This window comes from Falco naumanni, chromosome 3 (genome assembly GCF_017639655.2).
Source record: "Falco naumanni isolate bFalNau1 chromosome 3, bFalNau1.pat, whole genome shotgun sequence".
NCBI lineage: Eukaryota > Metazoa > Chordata > Aves > Falconiformes > Falconidae > Falco > Falco naumanni.
Window position 1 is genome coordinate 367186 of NC_054056.1, and position 21258 is coordinate 388443.

General features: G+C 56.0%; 1 protein-coding gene across 1 annotated transcript in view; it reads right to left on the bottom strand.

Annotated features, from left to right (window-relative positions):
* SDC3 (syndecan 3) overlaps positions 1-19851 on the bottom strand; it is a 41299-nt gene extending 21448 nt beyond the window's left edge. Inside the window, exon 1 of the mRNA XM_040588697.1 lies at positions 19702-19851. Within this exon, the coding sequence (XP_040444631.1) occupies positions 19702-19797 (96 nt within the window). The 5' untranslated portion in view covers positions 19798-19851. The remainder of the gene's footprint in view (positions 1-19701) is intronic.
* Between the last annotated feature and the right edge of the window lie 1407 nt (positions 19852-21258).

A 21258-nucleotide genomic window follows, 5' to 3' on the forward strand; every position in this document is an offset into this window, starting at 1 on the left:
CAGCACTGGCTGCACTAATTGGAGCAATAGGGCTGGGAGGGACCCCACAACCAGGCTGTGTCTCTCCTGTACCTGGGTCCCCACTGGAGAACACAATGGGAATAAGAAGATGCAGTGGGAGGTGAGGGATATCTCTGCTGTAGAAACAGCCAGCACCCCCACTGCTTTCACACCCTATTTTGAGTGATGCTCCCTGTCCGTATGACAACCCAGTGAGCTGGGGGAAATTGCTCTAAAATCCTCCAGGAAAAGCCCCTGGATGCCAGGAGTGAGGTGGGGCAGGGATCTCAGGGCCAAGCTTTACCTTCAGAGGTCAAAAATGCCACAATTCCCCTCACAGCACAGGACTGTTTCCCCACTCCCAAAAAAGGATGCTTTTCAGCGCTGGCATCCATCATTATCTCACCCCAGCCCAGCCTTGAACTAGGCATGTCCTGAGTGGGCAAAGGCAGCCATCAAGTCCCCAGGGGTGACACCACTGCCACCCAGGAGGCCCCAACCTCTAATTACAAGACCCCAGTGGCTCATTTCCCCCAGCCAACCCCCACCAACTCCCTTCATCCCTCCTGTCCCCGTGGCTTTAGCTTCCTTAAGCCGATTGCTGGGGCCACCACCAGTGCTGGGGCCACCCACGGTGAACGTCTGTGTGCCACCGGCTCGCCAGCCGCCAGGTGAAGCAGGCAGTGCTTTGTGGGTTGCAGTGGGAGCCTGCCTGTAAGGATTAAAGGGAATTACAGCCACTGCTTAAACGCAGTGGGAGCAGCAAGCTAGAGAAAGGCAGGAACCAAAGTGCCATCTGTGAGCTGTCCCCAGCCAAGAGCATCCTCCCCAAGGCTCCCCATTGAATGCAGGGAGACAGGTCCCCTTATTCTCTATTGTACTCTCAACCGTGGCAGATGGGTCTGGTCCAAACCTTCCCTAAACACAGGTGGGAGATGCCCATGAGGTGTATTCCCTCTCTGTTTCCATGAGCATGTACATGACTGGCTCCAAACTCAGCTCCCACAGGCGGCACACATCTGTGTCTGCCCCAGTGGTCTCAAAACAAGGTGTTTCCTCCAAGCCAGGCACAGCAAATCCCTCAGCAGCACAGGGGGAGATGAAGTGAGTTACTGAGGGTAACTGTCCCCGTGTTGGGGAGCCCAGGCTGTCCCTGTGGTGGATGCTGTGGGATGTATCCATGGGTACAGAGCTGCAGGGATCGGCTCAGGGCTTGCAGGGACACCAACTGGGGTCTGCTCCTGCAGGGACCAGATGGCTCAAGGGAGCCTAATCCTGCCCAGCGCGGGTGAGGAGGGGTCTGGGACCTCTGTGCAGACAGCTTGTGGAGTGAAAAAGCCACAGTGGGTAGAAAAGTCCCAAACTAAGGGAGAGCACCTAAGCATGGGCACTTTGGGGGGAGACAGGCCACAGGCTGGGGGCTTCCAACAGCTCTGTGATGCTCTCAGGAGGTTAATCCTCTCCCTGTGCAACGATGCAACAAGAAAGTTAAGGGAAAGGTCCCCGGCAAAGCCAGGTTTAACACCCCCATATTGCTGCCCCAGGTGTATTTTCAGTGCTGGTTACATATTGCTGGCATACGCTTTCTCCATATACAGGGAGCCAGGGCCACGGCAGGCTTTGGCCACACACCCCATATCCTTCAAAGGAACAACAGCCTCTGAGCCTGAAGGAGCTGTATAAAACCTTCTGACGTGATGATTGCACAGTCCTTTCTAGGCTTAAAACCTACCAACCAAGGTATATCACACCAGATCTGCACGTCAGGGTGGCACAGTGGAGACAGGAGCTGCTGGAAAAGGGAGGCAGCAGAGCTTGATCCAGGCTTGGTCCCCTCCTGCCACATTTCCCACCATGGATTAAAAAAATTTCCATTTTCTCTCCCTAATTATGGCCAGGAAAGATTTGCCACACCAGGGAGCACAGTCTCTGTGCTCCAGCTCCTAATTACAATGCAGAGTGTGCAAAATACAGGTCACCTGGTGCTATTATTACACACCTGGATGGTTTCCATTAATTAAAGGGAAAAAAAACCAGGAAAGCTGCGGAGGGAGATGTGCAACACAGGAGCCTGAAGTGGCAGATGTAAAATACCCCATGTGGGGATGAGCTGCGGGTGATTCATGGGGACCTGGCAAAGTGTGACCAGCACCAGGACACCAAGCACATGGGCTCCGAAGAGGGGCTAGTGGCACATCCTCATCTGTGCTAGCTCCACGGGTGGATCACCCAGCCGGGGATAATGGGAATTTGGGGGTCTCTGTGTCCTGGGGTGTGCATCCCACCACTGCAGGTAATGCACAGAGGATAAGGGTGTTACATGATGCGCAGGCTGAGTGGTGGGTGCTGTGCAGAGGCGGGTGGATGAGGGGAAGAGCAAGATGCTCTCCCAAATGCCAAATCCCTGACAGCACACAAATAACCATCAGCTGGAGCAGGGGGAGTCTCTGCTCCCACCAGCATCGCATAGGGATGCTGCTCACTGGCTTCACAATGCAATACCAGGACCCTCTGCACGCACCCAGCTGGGCACCCTGTGAGCAGCATTTGGGTTTACAGGGCTCCCAGGAGCCTCTTTACACCCTGCTCTTCCTCACCATTCCCAAAGCAATACAGGCCAGCTCCAGCTCCTGTTTGGGGTTGTGTCTCCATAGCTCCACAAAAAAATGGGAACATTATATTTTTTGTCCCCCAAACCTCTGACGTGAAGTGTCATTTCAGTTGGGCACATTCAAATGTTCCCTCCAGCCAAGCACCAGTGCTGCCAGACTGCTGTTCCCTGCCTGCTTAGATAACAACCCTTTGCTAAACAATGAAAACGCAAGGAAAAGAGCAATTACCCTTTTTAAAAACCAGCCAAGCTCAGCCTCAACCCTCCCACCTGTCTACCAGGCTAGGCTGGTCTCGGTGCCAAGACGCAGACAGGCACTGGCAGCACAGATTTGGTCCCGGTGACCTGGCGTGTCCCCTCCTTTACTAGGGCAAAACCCTTCCCTGCAGCAGGGGAAAGGCTTTGGGATGCTTGGGGAGCCACATCCTGGCTCCTTCCCTGCTGGGAGAGGGATCACAGCGTTTTAGCTCCTAACCCCTCCTTAATTCTCAGTGGAATAGGGAGGACTGTGCTTAATTGTGTTGTGGGAAGAAGAAAATGATCTCATGGCTGTTTGTGGAAGGAAAGGTTTCAGCCGCACGTGGCTGCGTGCCAAGAGGCAATCATCCACCAGTGGAGGTGGGCACAGAGCCGGCCACGCCACACCTCACATCCCTTCCGCGAGGTTTCCCCGTGGGGAGCGGCAAGGTCTCAGCCCTCCCCAGGACCAGCTCAGCATGGTTATTCGGGATGTGGGGACAAAGCGCAGGGACCACAATTCAGGCTGAAAACTTCTGCTGTCAGGCGCATGATGCCTTTCCCAGCCCGAGCAGCCAGAGTGACTCAGGAGCCAGAAATCCCCATGGTCTGAGGCTACCATCACGTCACCTCCCTCCACGGGCAGGAAGTCACCTCTGTGTCACCTCCCTCCATGAGGAACACCTCTGTGGAGTGAGTTATCCCACTGCGGGTGCTACTGGCACAGCTCAGATACGCTGTAACTATTTTTCCCTCCCTAAAGAGATTAAGGAGAAATCTGGACAGACAGACACACACACACAGTTAGCCCCCTGGGGAGTTTGGGATGGCTTTGGTGAGCCAGGGTGCTGTCACCATGCCAGGGGATGCTCCGCCAAAACCGCAGGAGAAGCAGTCACAGGAGTAAAAAGCCTCTTATTGACCACAAAAAGCAATTGTAGGATTTTTAATTTTGTGTTGGTTTTTTTTGTTTTGTTTTGTTGTTTTTTTTTAAATGCCACTTACTTTTCTGGGATTGACTTAATTGTGGTCATTTAAGGTGGCAAAGGGAACATTTGAGTCTCTGAGGTCTGGGCTGGGGCAAGGACAGGTGGGCTATGGGGGCAGATCTCAGCCCCTTTGCTCTTAGAGGGAAGATCCTCCGGCCCTACAAACCATTCCAAACTATTCCCCTTCTCCTAATCACCCCCTCAGCTGCCAGCTTCTCTCCCTCCCAGCTGCTGCCTCAGTTTCCCCATTCCCTAACCAAGCAGTGGCAGTTGCAGCTGGTCCTCCACTCACTGTTACAGAGACACTTGGTGGGACCCGAGACCTTCCCCAGCATATAGCACGATGCCCCAGCCTGCAGAATGCAGAAAATCCTCACTGGCTCCCCCCACCAGCTGCCCCCTCCTCGGATGCAGGGAGCCCACCCGAAGACATTGTCCTCAGCCACAGAAAGGGTCTCAACATCATTTTTAGGAATGCAGGAAGCTGCCAGGTCCAGGTTTCACAGCAACCATGAAAATGGCAACAAACACATTAAAACCCAGGGGGTTGTGTGGGTGCCTCGTTTGGGTCATATTTAAAAGGCACGCTAAGGAGAAAAGCTATCACTGTCCTGATGCTGCGATGACCGTTGCCTATCTGCTACTAAACTGTTACAGTTCAGGTTTTGGAGCCCTGCTGCCCCTCCCAATCTGTTCTCATGCTGAGCCACAGCTAATGAACCTCCTAATAATGATTAATCAGGAATATATTAGAACCTCTTGCATGCAGCTGGCAATTAATACCGACTCCCCCTTCGTTCCACAAACCACTGGTAAAAAAAATGAAGGAGCCCTTTTCCCAGGCAGCCCTTTTCTTTATGGAATTTAATTAGGAACAATTAATCAAGGGTGGTGCTTTGCTGACCGGTAGCCCCAGCAGTAGCACAGGGTGTTTGCAAGCTTGCTTGTATTCAACTGTTCAACGGTAGGGAGTTTCTGCTCACCTTCCCAAAGAGTTGTCATGGAAATTGTAATGGATGTTGATTAAGCTGCTGCACTTGCCAAATGCAAACGTGCCCCAGTTTTCAGAGGGACTCCAGCCTGAAGGAGATTAACTGGAGTAATCCTGTGCTGGGTTAAAGGGGAATTGGAGGGAGCCCCAACCCCTTAACAGGGATGGAGAGAGAGGAGAGATGCCCCAAGTCTGCCCAGACAAGCTTCGTGCTTTGCAAATACAGCTTTAAAGGGATTTTTCTGCTCTATCACTAGGAGGAATTAAAGAAACCCAAAACACTGGGAAGCAGGGAGACGAGGTGGGATCCACAAGCAACTGCTGTGAGCAGGCAGGGAGTGAGGCAGGGAGGGAGCTCAGCACCCATCCCAGGAGCTGGGGGAGAGGTTTCACTTCCCTTTCCCTGCCCAGTTGGACTGGGAGGCAATCCCAAGCTTCATCCCAAAGCTGCAGATCCATGAGCATCCACTGTTCACCCCAGAGGTGGAAAGAGGATTGGACCCACGCACAAGGCCCAGGCACTGCTGGGACAAGCCTGGTGGAGGGGACAGAGCCAGGTATTGCTCAGAGCCGCCTGAGCCTGCAGTCATTCGAGCAGCCATAAATAGACCCGATTTACATATGTAGGATGGAGCCCGCCACACCAGCTCGGCCACGACCTACTTTCCTGCTGTCCTGGTGGGACGTGGGCGCATTTGGGGGCTGCGGCGGCCTCAGCTTGGCCCCCTCAGAGCAGCCCACCCCCCCATGAAGAGCAGAAATAGGTTGGGAGTCCCGCTTTTGACGCATCCCCAGGTTTTTGCACCCAAAGCAGCAGCTCCCGGGGGATGCAATGTCTGCTCACACCTCTGAAGTGCTGCCAGCGTCAATACCTACGGGAAGGGACCAGTGGGCTCAGAGCACCCATCGGATTTATTCACACGCTTGCTGTGACTTGCTCTAGAGCTCTGAGCAAGCTCAGGACCCAGTTCCCACGCGTATCACATGTGGGGCTCAGCTCCATCTCCCGGTCCTCACTGCCATTCCAGAGTCCATCAGCACAAGGCTCTTGTAAGATGGGCACATGGTACAAAGACCCCCACACACCCCCTACGCGCTATTTTTAGTTTTATAAGCCTTTTTGCAACACTAAGCATAAAGCAACAAGCTATTACCACTGCCTCTGGGATGCTCCATCCCTTAAGGACCACATAAATCAGCTGGTTTCCATACAAACGTGGCTTCTTCCGTTAAGAAAAAAAAACCACCAAAGCCAACAACATAATCCACCACTTCTGATCACCTTCCTGCTCACAGGCAGTTTAGCAGCATTCATCTGCGCGTCTGAATCAGGGACTGCACCAGGAAGTCCCCAAGGGGAGAAATGCTGATATTCATTTCACACCAATGTTTCCCTCAGCCTGAGCAGCTCTCGGCAAATATCCAGGCAGGAAGGAGGTTTCTGCTCCATCTTTCTACAATAGCAAAGATTCAAAGCAGCTTTAGCCTTCTGGTGGAAACATCCCTTCCTGACACATTTTGTGTTATTTGTTCAGAGCTATTCAGAGCTTTCAGCCTCTGCTGTTGAAGAAAAACTTACTATTGTAGAAAGAAAATAAACCCCACCTCAACCAGCTCTCAGATATAGTGCCTGGAAGCAGGTGAGGGACAAACAACCAATGCAAGAGGAGGGCATTTCACTACACCTGAGGCCTCTCATTTCCACCCATAGCACTTTGCTTTAACGCCCAATGGTTGAAAGCATAAAAGGAAGAGAATGAAGGAAAGAGAGAAACGTTCTGCCCGGCCAGGGAGGGTTGAGAGGGTAAGAAAGAAGAGAAACCTCTTCTGAGGGTGTGTGGTGAGTGCATCGTCAAACATACCAGCATCCTCATGGGGGGACAGGAACCAGCATCCACATGGCAGGACTGTCAAATGAACCAGCACCCCTGCACAGCGACAGGGACCAGCATCTCCCTGAAGGAGGGACTGTCAAATCTACCAGCATCTCCACATGGGGATGGGGACCAGCATCCCTGCAGGAGGGACTATCAAACATCCCAGCTTCTCCACGTGGGGATGAGAACCAGTGTCCCCACACAGGAGAGGTACCAGCAACCCTGCAGGGGGATAGTCAAACACCCTAGCACCGCTGCATGGGGATGGGGACTAGCATCCCCAGGCAAATACCATCCAACTACACTCAGTGCCCAGTCTCACCATTTTGAGCCCTGCAGCTCTTCTCACCCACAACCCAAAAGCCATCAGACCAGGAGGAAAAGCAGGGAGAACTCCATCTCAGGGCAGCATGTTCCCAGGGCATCAGGATGCTTGTGGCTCCCTGGCAGCTGCCAGCAGAAGCCATGGGGGCTGTTTCATCTCACGCTCAGCTTGCTCCACTGGGGAAAGCTTTCTGGCCTCTGTAAGGAAGAATATCTCCATGCAAAGACCATCTCCCACCACACACTGTGTTTTCCTCAAAGCCTCAGCTCCCAGCTCAGTCAAAGGATTCACCTTGCACTTGGAAAAGTATTTCCAGCTCAAGTCAGCAGGCAAAGCTTGAAAATGGGACCCCAAGAAGCTCTCACAGCCCCGTGGGTGAGGGAAACTGCCCAAAATATTGATTTTACAAAACAGGAAGATTTTCAAGAGGGTTTCACTACTGGTGTGATTGCATCGGAAAGGCATGTTGTTGCAAAAGAAAACATTAAAAAGTCAAGACATTTATTAGCCTGAAACACCAACCAACCCTTCATTTTCAAGTCAGAACAGGCCAGGATGTCTTCATAACAGGTTCCTTCTTTTTCTCCAGGAAACACTTTCCTACACTTCAATGGGACCATCAGCTCCAGGAAAATGTGGCTTTCCAGGTCCCCATCCTTCCCTCTGGCCACAGGCAGGACCCGCCGCCGCCCCTGGGCATTGCCTGCCCAGTGCCCTGCTGGTTGTTTCACCCAGACCTGCTCTTCCTCCCGGATTTCCCCTCCTGAGGTTTTCTTTCCTCTTTCTCATACAAGGAAGGCTGGAGCTGTGCCATGCCAAGCATTCGGTCCCTGAGCCACCTAGCCAAGGCGTGCAGACCCTCAGAGCTCTTTGCCACAACAAGTCTGGTGCCCAAAACCTTCGGTAACACAAAATGCTGCGACGCTGGGTGTTATGGCAGGGATAGCCCCAACCTGTGCCCAGGCCCAGACCACAGCCATGGTGAACCCTGAACCTCCATCTTCTTGCCCCAGAGAAGCAGCCATGCTCCCCAGCCAGGTTAAAACCTTTGCAGAAGAAAAAAAAACATGAAAATCCCTAAACCACTGATTTTTAAGCAGGGAAGTACAAGGCTTGAGCAAACAAATGTGACCCGTGGGCCTTGCTGCTCGCTGGAGAAATGGGGACTTTTTTTTCCCCTAGAAGATACTGGGTCAAGCAAAGCAAAATCAAAATCCCCCTCATCCACAGGATTTGGCCTGTTTCTCTGGGAGTGCCTGTTTTCCCTCATCTCCTGCCCCATCCTCACCCCTGCCACAACCCAGGGTGGGGAAGGACCCGTTTGCACATGATAAATCCCTCTGCAGCTGGCCAAGGCGCTGGAGAACTTCAATCATGGAGCTTCCCTAATTAACAGCATCCAGAGACACACAGGAGGCACCAAACCCGCTCTGATATTGCTGCAAAAACCAAAGAGAAAGAACCCAATTAAACTTCTTGGTGCCCTTTCATTTTATGTCAAGACTGAGCTTTTAATGTGCTCGGGAGAGACACAAGATCGGAGTTTCAGAGCGGTTTGGTACTCCTGGCTATGGGAGGGGGGTTAGACCTTGTCCCATCCTCCAGAGCCACCGAATGGGAGCGCAGGAGGCAGGGAGACTGCAACCCTGGCTGAGGGTGGGAAGCACTTGGAAAAGAGCTGGAATAGCACACAAACCATGTTGCTGGAGTGGACTTCCCCGCCCCCCCCCCAATTCCTCTTGCTATTTTAACAGAGACAGACATGTCCTTGATGATTTTCAAGGGCTATAAGTGTTTTATGTCCCTTTTCTCTGTGCTCAGACAGCAACTTTTCCTGATGCTCAAGTGGAAGCAAGACCTGGAGCGGAGCAGCTGGGTGCTGCCAGGGTGCAAAGGGACCAGGACACCAGCTGCAGGGAGAGGATCCAGCCCTGTATCCACATGGAAAGTCAGCATCCCCCTGCATCACATCCTCTCCTTCCCCCCATCCCTAGAAGGGGATCCCACCGCCCAGCCTCTGTGCAGAATGGCTTTCTGCTGCAGAAAACCATATAGTTTTTAAAACCCTCTGGGGGCTTTGTTGCTCTCAGAGTTATTTATAGCTGGAGGCAAACTCCAACTGTGCTTGCTGGGAGCAGCTGGAATTGCACCAGGACAAGCAGGATCCAGCCCATGCCTGCAGCAGGGTGGTGGGTGCTGGGGTGAGCATCCCACCTGGAGCCAGAATCAGTCCCAAAACCACTGGGCCCCTGCACCACCATGGGAGAGAAGGTGTGGGATGCTCACCTGCTGGGGGTCAGGGGGTTTGTGGAGAGAGTTGGAGTTTTTTAGATCAAATCTGGAGCAAAGAGAATGAGTTGCAGATGAGAGGCTCAGGAACAGCCCAGCCACTGGTTTGCAGCTCCTATCCAAAAACGCAGTCACCCAACCCAACCTATTTCACCAAGAGCATTTCCCAGGGGGTGGGAAATTCACCCCATGTGGCCCCTCATCCGCTCTGAGCATCCAAAGTGGAGCAGGAGGGAAGAAATGGTCCCTTCCCCAAAACCTTGGCGTCCAGCCCTGCTCCTCTCACACACCCGGCTGGGGGAGGGCTTGCCCAGCTTAATTGCTGGCAGCCTGTCCTCCTCACGTCCTGACTTTAATACAGTCCATCAAGCAAAACACTCCGGCTGAAGGAAGGAAAATAAGGGGGGAGAGGGATGGGAAGGGGACGCCCGGCTGCCTGTAGGCAGCAGCCATTTCCCGAACCCGGGGATGCAGCAGCCTGCTGGCACGAGGCACATGGGGATGAGGGGCATGTCACCCTATCCCTGCCCGATGGAAAGCAACTGCTCCCTCCCCTGTCCCAGCATTGCTAGCAGCATGAAGCTGTTCGGCATGGATCCAGTAATGCTTTTCATCCAGAGGTTACAGCACTAGGATGCATGGCCCCAGGGGAATTAGCCCGGCTGCAGAAGCATCCTTTGCTTGTGCTGGCAAGAGCAAACAGTGTTTGGAGCTAGGTCAGAAGGAAAAAAAAGACCACATTTGTGTTCCCAGGACCCTCTCCCATACTGCCAGGTGCTCTGCAGCCGGGATGGCCCCAGCCAGATCCTCGCCCCACACCAGGCTGGTGGGACTAGCAGCCAAATGAAAAAAACAGAAATAAACTCTTTTTACCAAATATTGTATCAGGGTCTATACAGAGGAGCCCACGGGGTTGATCTTCCTCAGTCATTTCGCTGGTGCTTTTAGCCCAGCACAACACCCAAGTGCTTGAGGACTGGAAAGGAGCACCCCGAGGAGACAGCTCCATCTATTTAGATACAAAAAGTCACTGTTTAGACCCAAAAACTTGCTCCTCTGGCAGGAAGCAGCCAGAACACAGAGCTATTGCTTCCTTCAGCCCCAGCCACCCCCTGCCTGCTGCCTTCCCTTTACAGATGGTGTAATTTCAATTTCCTCCCAGGTCTGGGTGTGTTTGAAGCTGGATTGCTGCACAGAGTCTGACCAGGCTTTTTTTTCCCCTTTTAACATCTCAACTGAAATTACCCAACGGATGTGCCTTTCAGACTATTTCTGGTCTTGTTTGGGATGCTACACACACAAATAGAGGTTGGCTGGCTGCAGAGTGAGCTCAGACTTTGGTAAACAGGATCCTTCACACACACATCTCTGGCTGGGCAAGCCCGTATGTAGCAGGGGCATTTCCTGAACATACAGGAGATCCACAGGATTTCATGCCAACAGAGGACAGTGGCTTGCTCCAAGGATGCAGACCCTCATGGCGCATCCTCTCTGCTGACTCTTTGCAGCCCCTTTTTACTGCAAGAGTAAGCAGGCACAGTCTGGTTGAGCTCAGCCCAAAGACAAGGAGGCACAGCTGCTCCAGACGTGGTGGGCACTGCTGCGGGATGCCACCAGCAAAGAAATGTCCATAGGGATGCGTACATCCCCATGAGGGACGATGCTCCAGGGACCAGCCAGTGGGTACCAGGCAATCCCTGCAAACCCAGCCATGCCCATCTGATCCCCATGCCATGTTCAGTGGATTCCTTGTCTCTTCCTCCACAGCAGCAAGAGCCTTCCTCCCACTCTCCCCCTCCAGCCTTTGGCTGGGTGCTTGAAGAGCTCTCGCCATGGAAAATAAAGGGATTCAGGATCCTCCACAGCCAGGAGCTGTTCCCATCTAGAATGCTGCAATGATCCCCTTGGCATGGAGAGCATCTACCCACCTCCACACGAACAGCCCTGGGGATCACAAGTGGTGGTTTTAAGGACACCTATGTAGGGACATTTGGGGATGGCACAACCCACACTGCAAGGTCCTGTGCATGGCTTTAAATGCCACAGCCTGGAGATGGAACAGGCACCTTGAGTCGGAGGAGCAGACGTTAATTAATCCCAATTAATGGCAAGAGGGCAAAGCGGAAGAATGAGCTGCATCACCCCGGTTACAGCACTGAGGGGTGTGGCTCATCACTAACACCCCAAAAATCCTAGGGTTCCTGCCCAGCAAAGCAAGCCCCTGCAGCCCCAGCAACCCCACTCCACGCTGCAGGAGATGCCGCAGTGCTACAGAGGACACCCCAGGAGCCAGGCCAGCTTGCTAACCCTCCCTACAGCCCTCTCCCACAGCCTAATTGCAGCTTGCCAGACAGCTAACAAGCAAGTTACACCCAAAACAATTATTTACTGAAAAATGGGGAGAAACAGCTCCTTTCAGTGCCAGGAGAAAACAAAAACAATGGATTAACCGATTACGGAGGCTGGGTGCTGTTGGGGGCCATGTCCCAGGCAGCTCCGCTCACCTGGGCAGCCCAGCAGGGTGCAGCTCTGGCATGCACAGGTCCCCGGGGAGCCTGCGGTGGGGGGATGATGCCCCCTGGCCATAAGACCAGCACAGAGCCCCATTTCACCCCAGCTTGCTACACCTGATGCCTTGAGTTCCTATATGATGCCCAGGTCCTTGTTTAACACCCCGATTTCTCCATCAGTAAATACGTGTTGGCACGCTCCCTAATTAACAGCAGGTTCATTAACAGCAGGATCCCCCACCCCCCAGGTTTCCAAGGGATGTTTGTAATCATTCTCTGACAGAGGCAACAGCAGCACTGCACAGGGCTGCACACACCCTGGCAGGGCACAGACTTGCAGCCACTGGTAGTTAATGAGGGCTTAATTAGCGCTCATCAGTGCCATGTGGTGCTCCAGGTCACAGCCCCTGGCACCCAAGCGCACTGCCCAGGTTGGGGTGCACCAAGCTCATCAGGCCTCAGGAGGAGGGGAGTGCCCTGCAAAGCTGATTTATTATGTGCTGCATTATTTGTCCTGGAGGAGGCAACGAGAAAGGGGGTGGTGACACCGTCCAAGGACCAAAGCACCCCAAAGTCACAGGGACATGGCAGCTGCCTCTCCCAGCACCTCCAAAAAAGGGAACCTCACACTCAGAGCAGCCTCCTGGGTGCGGGTGAAAATATCATCGGAGCTGCATAAAATCATCCCATTTCATCAACAAATACCTGGCAGCTCTGGGTTTTTCCACTGGGCCAGAGCCAGGGCTTTGGAGGCATTTAAGTGCCAGTCCCTGCCTCCTCCCCAGCTCCCCATAAGTGCCATCTCCCGTGACACTCAGCTCTGGCTCTTAAGTACCCTCATCCTGGTGGCAGGAGATTCCCACGACACCCTCACCTAACACTGAGCAAATATACTTGGAGCCTGTGTACAAGGGAGAAGGAAAATTAAAGGCCGAGTGATGTTACTCGCCAGAAAGCCTCCAAAATGGGAAAAAAAATGCATTATTCCAGCTTCCTCTGATTCATCTTCATGGGTTGCGATGGAGAGGTTTCCCAGCAGCATCTCGAGACACAACAGACATTCTCAGGACAGGCAGCACCTAGAAAAGTTGTTAGGAGCCCAGTGGACCAAAATTTGCTTTAAATGATCTGGAAATGGGGGACCTACACCTAGTTTGGGGCAGTAAAGCTCTTTGTGCACGCTGTGCCAGTACCACTCACTGCCTCTGCAAGGAAAACTGCTTTGGGGTAGGAGAGAAACACAGGGGCTTTCTGTTCAGTTATAGCTTTCCTTGCAAAAAATAAGAAATAATTAAGGGTTTTTTTTAAATGCCCATTTTGGACCAAAACTCCCACTCTCTGTCCCCAAAATGCATCCCTCTGCTATATTTTTGACATTTGCTAACGTGAGCATCACTTATAAACCAAGCCAAACTCACACTTGGGACTACACGCCTTCCTTAGCAGTTATTCAGCCCAACCAACGCGGCTCATGAAATAGCTTCATTCCCCTCCTCCTCCTCCAGAAAACAGCATTTTTTGGCAAATAAACTGTTTTGCCAACAAGTTGTGCTCCACGCTGCCTGAGAGACGATGCTTGTCCCAGCTCTAGCCTCCTCCACCTCAATGGGCCCCAATTCAGGTACCCCACACTGGGGCTGCAGTGGTGGGGACACATGCCCAGGCTCCCCCACATTAAGGTTTTTTCCCCTCTTGCTAAAACACTCCTTATTTCGCCACTGGCCAGGAAAGAAGAAGCAACCCTGAGGTTGCTGCTGTTATTTTTATCTTGAAATAAGTAGTTTGAACTGTGGCCAAGCTGTTCCGAAGGAGGGAATGCTTTGCATTGTGACCGCAGAGATGTAAACACATGCAGCCTCCCTTTTGGCAGGGGCACATCACGCGGCTGAGGCAGAGTGCACATCCTGATCCAGACCGGACAGAGCTAGAATCACCTATTCTGGGATGCTGAGGTGGAAAAGGGGGATGCAAGTTTTGGGAAGCATCACTCCCAGGGTGGGGATGCGGTGGTACTGTTCACCCCCAGATAGATGCTGTCTCCTCCATCTGCTCAATGCATTTCACACACTGCCACAGCTGAGTGAAATACTGGTTTAACCAGAATTAACTTTTCAAGTAATTTTAACAAAAAGATTTGAAAGAGCCAGCTCTAAAAATGCTTTTACCATCCTGACAACAAAAAGGAGCATCCCTGTGCCACCTGCATGACCCCAGGTTCAATTCCATTCCTTCCTGACCACAGCAAGACCCCTCAAAACACTGTTTGTGGGGGCAGATGCTGCAACCAGTTTGAGTTTGGCAGCCCCAGGAGCCACTCTTTGCCTGGATCCAGTCACATCCTTCCCTCCTGCCTTGACTTCCAACAGCTCCTGTCCTGCCCCGCAGGGCTGGGCACAAAAGGGGGGCCTTTGCCCTGTGTGTTGCTCATGAAGGTCGCCAAAACACTTGGGAGCTTTGCACAAGAAACTCGGCGTAAATGTCAAATTAATTAACTGGGAAAGATGTATGCATTGCCACAAAAAGCTCTCTGTTTCACCCCGCTGCCCTTCCTCCCACCTCCGCTCTCCCCAGAGCCAGGCACTGGCTACGTATGGCTTGTGAAAGCCACGGCCAGGGGAGGCAAAGGGCTGCTGGACACTCCTGATGGGAAATATTTCCCCCTGCTATAAAGCACCACATCAAGGGAACAGGGAAAAAGCACAAAGCGAGGATGGAAAAGCTGGGAAAACCTCTCCGGCAGCTGCTGCTCCTCCCTCCGTGCACGTGCTGTGGCACCGTCTCCAGGGACACAGCCGGGGAGGGATGAGCATCTTCTGCCGGGGCCAGGCTGACCCTGCCGGGCTGAAAAAGAGAGGCACGTCCCCCTTTCTGCCCGTGAGAGGCTCGATAGCATCACCGGTTTTGCGGGGTAAATCTTTCTGCAGCAGCTCCCCAGGGTCCTGAGCCAAAGGAGCCTTATGCAGGCGTTAACCAGCGTGGGGAAGGGCTGAGGACCACAGCTCTGGGGAAGGTACCCCCGCCTGCTGGTCCCAGGGGACAGCAATCCCCGTGCTGAAGGGGATTTCTCCCCACAAATAATGGCTCTCCACCTCCTGAGCACCGAGGCTGGGTTTGCAGAGATGCTGAGTGCCAGGTTCATGCATCAAGGAGCAGAATAAAAGCAAAAAAACCACCCAGAGCCACGCAAGGAAAAGATCGGACGAGCCCTCCTTGCCCCGCTCTGAGCACGGGGGAAGCTCGGTGGGATGAGGGTGTGGGTACAGAATTAACGCCCTGACCAAAAACTGTTTTAAAGCTTTAAAGGTTCGGGAAGGGAAAGGCGGCAGTCTCCCAGGCCACAGCCTGGCAGGGTTTGGTACCCGGCTCACGTTGTGTGGGGACAGGGAAGGGCATTCCCCCAGCCCTGCTGCCGTCTCCCAGGGTTGCCACCACCTCCCGCAGCTCTTCTGAGGGAAAAGGAGCTTCAGGGACACTTGTGGACTTAACCCCCACACCACATACAGGCAGGACAGTGGCCAGAGGACCCTGCGCCCCTTAAGAAGCTCTGGGACCCCCTTTTTTTTCTTTCTTCCCCCCCCCCCCCCCCCTCAATTTCCTTATGAACTTGCTTCACCTCTTTCTCGTAAGAGGAAGGAGCTGGGTACTGAGTGCGGCTGGAGGGGGGGAGAGCTGGGGTGTCCCTACAAATGGGGCTGTTTACCCCATTACCCCAGTTTACACCAGGGAGCTCAAATCCACACCCCTGGAAGCCAGGCTGAGCCCCAGCAAACTCAATACATGCCACACAATTTCACGGCAGCCCCTGGAGCCCCCACAAACCTCAGAAGGGAAAGACCCTACCACAGCCCCCGTGCCAGGCTGCCCGGGGAGCTGCCAACCCCTGACTGCTGGCAGACTTCATGGGAACAAGCGTGCCCTGCAAACCCCCATATTGGTGGGACCCAGGGCTGCAGGGGGAAGCCCCCAGATCCTTTGCAGGGGGAGGTGGTTGATCCAACTCAAACCTCTGAGGGGCCATGGGGCATCTCTGGGTCCCACATTCCCCATTATCCCTTCAGATGCAGCCAAGGATGGATTTTAAGGGATTGCAAGGAGCGAGGGATGCCATACCACATTGAATCTCGCTCGGAGAGCCCCTCAGATACACACTGTGGGACTGAAGCAAAATCACCTCCCCAGTACCCTGTGAAGAGGAGCAGGATGAGGCCAGCCCCGAAGCAGCCCAGCCCCAGAGTCACCACAGGGAAAGCTCCAGCAGGGACAGGGACCTGAGCACAGGACACATAGAAAGGTTGCAGGTAGTCGATGCTCTCTGTAATTGAGGTCACACGGGGCTGGCTGGACCCACTCCCCCAGCACCTCGCCGCAGCCTAGCGCACAGGCCACGCTCACTGATTAAAGCTCATCGGCTTGCTCTTTGCCTGCATCTAATTAATGTGAGTGGTGCTGCCTGGCACTGCCCTTTCCCCGCTCTGTCCCCAAACTATTCCCAGACACCAGCATCCCAGCTCCCTACCAAGGCCCTGTGCGGAGGAGGAAGAGGAAGAAGCAGCAACCACCCCGGCCTGTGTGTGGTCTGCAGGGTGGGGAGCAGCCAGCTCTCCCAGCCGCACAGAAAACAGCTTGTTCTTGGATTCTCAAGTGTCTAATAAGGGGTTGAGCTCACCCCCACCATGGGCACAGCTGACGCAGGGGCTCCTCTCCACCCAGCTGCCAGGATCTTCGGTTCAAGACCTCATCCTCAAAGCCATCCACAGCTGGCTCCAAAGTGATGGAGCAGGAGATGGGGGTTGGCAGTGATGCAGAGGGTGAGCTTGTGAGCTTTCCAGCCCTGGGGAATCCTGGCTAAAACAAAACCTCCATGTCCATGACACTGTTGGAAAAACCTACTGCCAGGATTAGGTCTTGCCAGGAGAGGCAGGCCTTGTCCCACGGCACACAAAGGGTTAAAGGGACCAATCCAAACAGACGGATACAGATACAGATACGGACACAGGGCCGAGCGGGATCGAAGCCACCACAACATCAAAGGGAAGCGTCAATTCCCGGGAGACTTGTTATGGTTCCCAGACCCTCAGCAACACCACAAGACTGGCAGCCACGTTCCTCTGCACTGCCTGGGCCAGGGCTGGGACACACAGCACTGGGTGCATCCCCAGGAGCTCACACGGTAGGTACCAGCAGGAGCCAGAGTTATTTGTCCAGTCTCCACAATGCAAACATTAATTACTTCTCCAGGCACTGCTCTGGAGAAGGGCTCCCTGGCAGCGACCAGGATCCTGCACAGGGTTTGCAGGCAGCGTTACCCAGTTGCCTGCACAACTGCACAAGGGACACGAGGGTCCCCAAATCCATCCCCCACGCCACTGTCACCGCAGCTGGCTGGTATGTACCAGAGCTGTGCCAAGCCACTGCTTCCCGTTCTGGTGACCCCACGGAGAAGCTGAGACATTGTCCAACAAGACCAAACGACTTTAAAACTTCAGCAAAGAGGAGGAGAGAGGAGAGGCCTTGGTCACCTCCAGGTGAGGATGCCCCATAGCCCCTGGAATATCCTTCAGGGAGGGAAGCAGCCTCCTCCCTCCCCCAGCCTCTGTGGTGCCCAGGAGCATCCCATCACCGCTCCTATCCTGGCATTTAACAAGTCTGTAACCTTTCCTGCCTAATTATCCTCAGCAAATGCCAGCAACCACCTGCATCACCATCCACTAACCACAACTAAAATTCCCTAAAGGGAAGGGGAAATGCTTATTTGGGAGGGCAGTGAGCACCCATGCAGCCGACCCCATGCCTGCCACAGGTACTGGAGGTGCTGGCACAGCCACACTCACCTCTCACTGCCACGGGGCCACGGGCACCCAGTGATGGAAGGGAGCTGTCAGCAGAGCTCAGGCTTCCCCGGATCAATAGCAAAGTGCAATATTCAGTTTAATAAACTGCCCTTTGATTCATGGCATGACATCACCGGGAGCCACAATATTTATTGTCACTCAGACAAGTAAATCACACACCTGATGGTCTCCTCCATAGCGGCTCAGCAGACTCCTCGGAAACACCAAAGTTGCATCTGCCTCTTTGGGAGGGGAATAACCACTGCCAGGAAAGCCGGGCAAACACCCCACATGCACCCATTGCCTCACAGAAATCAGGGTGCCATCCTGCAGTGCCCGCAAACCAGAACGCCAGGAGGATGGGGAAGGGCTCTGGCTTATTGAATACAGCAGGTTGCCCGCTGGCAAGCAGCCAGGCCCTGGGACTTCTTCCCCTCTTACAGAGGGGGGGAATGGGCAGCCTTATTTCCCACACACACACACACACACACACACCCCTAAACTCTCCCATTCCTTCTGGGCTGTGCTGGTTGCATGGGAAAAGCATCTTCTGGCTGCAGGAGGATCCTTTCCATAGAGCATCACTAAACAGCCAGTACCCCACAAAGCCACCCTGGCTCCCCCAAACGCTCCTGTAAGCAGCTTGCAAAGAGTAAGCACAGGGCAGGGCGCAGGCAGGAAGTGGGCAGGGGGGCTCTGATGGAGGGTATCCCAGCCAGAGCATGCTGGCCATGGGGAGAAGCAGTTTTGGAAGTACCACGAGAAGCCATGGACCCTTTCCTCCTGCCAGTAGCAAAATTCTCTCCCATGGGCAGGGCTGGGAAAACCTCCCGGGAAGAGCCGGTGCAGAGCGGGGCAATGTCCACGCAGGCAAGGGGCGAGTAGCAGGCAGGGCTTGCCTGCACTTACCCCATACAGCCGCGAGGGCGATTCCAGTGGGCAGGCAGGGGGACAGGCAGGGATGGGGCAACACCGCGCCCCCCCCCCCCCCCAGTTTCTTCTGCCACAAAGCAGGAGCGGGTTTTCCCTCCCTGTCCCCCCTCACAGGGTCATTTTTAAAGCGTGTTTCCCTACGACCTTCAAATGGCATCTGCCGCCAGCCTACTCCCCACGCGCACCGGGGGTGGGGGTGAGGGGTGGGCACCCCGGCCCCCACCCCACCTGCCAGCTGCTGCCGGCCCTGCCTGTACTGCGGGGCTGAGCCCCTGCCCCAGCCCTGCCCGCACCCCGGGGCTGAGCCCCTGCCTGGGGAGGGGGCGCAGGGGAAGAGGGCACCCGGGGGGGCAGCGGCTGCGCAGGGGTTCGGGGGGTTGTGCAGGCGGGGGCGGTGGGGCAGCACGGGGCAGGGGGCGGGGAGTGGAGCTCCCGGGGAGGTGGGCGCCCCCCAGCCCCGAGCAGGGGGCGAGCCCCAGCGTGGGCGGCGGAGTCCCAGAGCCCCCCATTCAGCCGCCCAGCCAGGTGCCCCAGAGCCCAGCCGCGCAGGGGGGCGGCTCCGGGACCCCCCCCCACGCCGGGTGCGGGGCCCAGGGCAGGCTGTCGCGGCCAGCGGGTGCCGGACCCCCCCGCCCAATCCAATACCGCTCCCGCGGCCCCCGCCCGCTGCGGTGCCCCCCGCCCGCTGCGGTGCCCCCCGCCCGCTGCCGCTCCGCTCACGACGCCGATCGCGCCCCCCTGAGCTCGGCCCCGGTCCCGGTGCCGCTCCACTCACGATGCCGACCCCCCCCATCCCGGTGCCGGTCCACGCACGATGCCGGTGCCCCCCTTCCGAGCTCGGTACCGGTCCCCCGCCCGCTGCCGCTCCACTCGCGATACCTATCCCCCCACACCCCGGTGCCCCCAGCCCGCTGCCGCTCCACGCACGATGCCGGTGCCCTTCACCCGCTGCCGCTCCACGCACGATACCGATCACCGCCCCCCAGCCCATTGCCCGTGTCCCCCCCGCCCGCTGCCGGTCCACGCATGATGCCTACCCCCCACCCCCTACCCCCCTCCCGCCGCCTACCGATGGCCCCCCGGCCCCCCGCGCCCCCCCGGCACTCACCAGCGCGGCGCGGGCGTTGAGCAGCAGCAGCAGCGGCAGCAGCACCGCGAGGCTCCGCAGCCCCCGGGGCGCCGGCGGCGGCACCTCCCCGGGCATCTTCCTGCCGCAAGGACGCTGGCGGCGGCGGCGGCTGCAGCGGCGGGAGGCGGCGGCGGGGGCGGGGAAGGGCCTTTGTTGCCGCCGCCCGCGGGAGGCGGTGTGGGTGCGGGCCGCCGCGCCGCCCTCCCCGCCGCGTCCCTCCCGCGCCGCCCTGCAGGAAGCACCGGCCCCCCCCGCCTTGGACCGGCCCCGCCACCCGGAGGGGGTGGGGGGGTGGTGGTGGGGTGCACTGGGGTAGGGAATGGATTGGGGTAAACTGTGTGGGGGCGGGGGTTGGGGAGATAGGGTAGCTGGGGCAGATGGGGGGGCTCTGGGGTAGGTATAATGGGGGAGCTGGGGGCAGATTCGGAACCCAAAGGTAAATACCAGGGAGATCGGCAGCAGACTAGGGGGAGCTGGGGCAGAGTGGGGGGTCCCAGGGGGAGATGGGGCAGACTGGGAAGTCCCGGGGGGAGATGGGGGGGAGATGGGGCAGATTGTGGAGGTCTCAAGGGGAGCTAGAGCAGATTGGGGGGTCCCGGGGGGAGATGGGGGGAGCTGGGGCAGACTGGGCAGTCCCACGAGGAGGTGGGGGGGAGCTGGGGCAGATTGGGGTGTCCCGAAGGTAGATGGGTGGAGCTGGGGCAGATTGGGCATGTCTCAGGGGGAGCTAGAGCAGATTGGGAGGGTCCCAGCGGGAGATGGGGCAGACTGGGTGGTCCTGGTGGGAGCTGGGGCAGATTGGGGAGTCCTGAAGGTAGATGGGTGGAGCTGGGACAGACTGGGGGGTCCCAGGGGGAGATGGGAGGAGCTGGGGCAGACTGGGAGGACCTAAGGGGAGACTGGGGAGTCCCAGGGGGAGGTGGGGGGTCCTGGGGCAGACAAGGTCACCTCAGGATAGATGGGGGAGAGGCACCAGGGCAGATGGAGGCCCTGGGATCTGCCTCCAGGAAGGGACACCCACTCTGCCCACTCCCTCCGTGGGACACTTGGTCACCCCTGGGTGGGTGCTGGGGCCAGGGCCACCCCCAGGCTACAACCCGGGAGGGGGAACCCCCCCGGGCAGGGCCGGAACTTGCCCTCAGCACAAAAAAAAGGGGGCAACAATGGGCTAAGAGGACAGGGTGGTCCCCGGTCGTGACAGTGGCTTCCAGGGGACTGCCAGGTCACCTAGTGGTGGCTTTGCTCCGAACTGGGGGATTCGGTCACCCTGCTGGGCCCGGGAGATGGTGGCTCTGGGTGAGATGGGATGAGCCGGGATGGGGCATCAGTGAGTCCTTCCTCACACACACGTGTAACTCCTCTGAATGGCGTTTGCATGCTTTCTCTGAAAAGCCTAAATATATACTCGCCTTCCCATAAAACCCCTCATGTGAATCCAAAATATACACGGGGAGCAGGCTGAAGGGGGAGCAGGGGTAGCAGCTGGGGCGGGGGCTTTGCCTTCCCAGCATCGCCGGTTTAGGAGGGGAAATCGGC